At 38.7% G+C, this 1,864-nt stretch overlaps 1 protein-coding gene across 1 annotated transcript in view; it reads left to right on the forward strand.

The window, feature by feature from the left end:
* Positions 1–1,864, forward strand: part of LOC119590665 (nuclear speckle splicing regulatory protein 1-like) — a gene marked incomplete in the record, with an annotated part of 9,885 nt that overhangs the window by 7,623 nt on the left and 398 nt on the right. The window contains 2 exon segments of the mRNA XM_037939345.1: positions 503–710; positions 965–1,864. Coding sequence (XP_037795273.1) covers positions 503–710; positions 965–1,864 — 1,108 coding nt within the window.

Raw genomic sequence — 1,864 nt, forward strand, 5'->3', positions numbered from 1 at the left:
CAGAAAATACAGTATTTACTCCCTAATAATTTTGTTATTCTCAGTAGTCATTCTATCCTTACCTATCAAGAATATCAGTTCCACTGGTTAGAACTGTTTGCCACACTTCTATAGAAGCTACTGTTATACAATGGTATATGAAATATTCAGTCATTGGGAACTGACTTCAGACTAGATATATGTTGATGGATACATCTTTTCTAAATAGTTTATTAAATAAAAGAAGAATTTTTTATATGAAAATAGAAAGATTCTATTAATCAACCCTTAATTTTATCTCCAGATGGTATGTTATAAGTTTCTCAACTAGAATTGTAAATAAAATATTCCTCCAGCTCTGTTCTTACATCAGCAATGCTTACTAGTAATCAGAGCCATATTTAGCACTATGTATGTTCTTCAGTACAGCTGTGGTTAAGGGTATAATGTTTTGTAATAAAGAGGTGTCAGAGTAGATATAAAAGTGTTTGAGGTGTTTTTATTTTTTCTCCCATATTTTCAGCCAAAATATATCCACAACATCTTGAAGCATGCTGAGAAGCGTAAACTGGAAGGGGAGCGTCGGAAAGAGAGGCAAGTTCAAAAGGAGCGTGAAATGGAAGGTGAAGAATTTGCTGATAAGGAGTCATTTGTCACAGCCTCTTATCTCAAGAAAATGGAAGAATTAAAACAAGCAGAAGAGAAAGCTAGGCTTGAAGAACTACAGGAAGGTGTGTGTGTGTGGTTATCTATTTATATTATCAGAAGGCAGATTTTAACCATTTCTTAAAATCTCAAAGAAGTGTTTATTTTAATTCATTGATTATTAAATTTAAAATCTATATTCCTAGATAAAAAAAACATGTGGCCATGAATTTATAAGCAGAGCTCAAAAGATAGTTTGGAGACAATTTGTAGCATATGTAAGTTTGAATTACAGATAAAATAAATGATTGTGTGATTTTTTTTTCATTTTATTCTTCAGAACACATTGATGTAATGAAGCACAAGAATTTTGGTGTATTCTACAACCACCTTTTCAAGCAAAAAATGGGAGAATCTGCTATAAAAAAGGAACCAGAGGAAACTGTCATCAAGAAAGAACCAAACAGTGATGGTGCAGCCGGCAATGGAGAGACAGAAATTATACGGCGACAGGATGATAACAGGCGTCAGAAACATTATCGGACCCAGCGAGATTTGAGTGAGTCTCCTGAGCGAGAGGTGCGAGGACAGAACAAAGTGGCAAGACGCAATGCACCCTCTTCAGATTCAGAGGAAGAGGAGAAGGTCGAGTCATACAGAGAGAGAAGAGAGAGGCTAAAAGCAGCAGAAGACAAAAAGGACAGACCTGATGATAGGTCTAGGGGAAGGAGCAACTCCAGAGAAAGGAGAAGGGAAAGAAGTATTTCACATGAGAGGAGGAGAGAGCGAAGCAGGTCCAGGGAACGGAGAAGAGAAAGGAGTCACTCACGAGAGAGGAGGAGGGAAGGCAGCCATTCAAGAGAGAGAAGAAGGGATGTGGAGAAAACCTGGGAAAGAGGAAGAGGATATGACAGGACAAGAGAGCGGAAATTTGGAAGGGATAGGTCGCAGGAGAGAGAAAGATCCAACAGGGGCAGACACAGATCAAGATCAAGGGATCGCCATGCTAGACACAGCAGGTCAAGAAGTCCACAACGAAGAAAGGCTGGTGAGCGACGATCTCGTTCACCGCAGAGGCTATCAAGGAGTCGTGAAAGGGTGAAGATTAAAGAGGAACCAAAATTTCCAGACAGGAGAGAGAGTACAAAGGAAAACAACAAAAATGAGAAGCGTAGTACAGACAAGTCTAAAGATGGGAAGGTGGATAATAAGTCACAGAAAGAAGGAGATGCTAAGGTGA

Source organism: Penaeus monodon, chromosome 27 (genome assembly GCF_015228065.2).
Source record: "Penaeus monodon isolate SGIC_2016 chromosome 27, NSTDA_Pmon_1, whole genome shotgun sequence".
Classification (NCBI taxonomy): Eukaryota; Metazoa; Arthropoda; class Malacostraca; order Decapoda; family Penaeidae; genus Penaeus; species Penaeus monodon.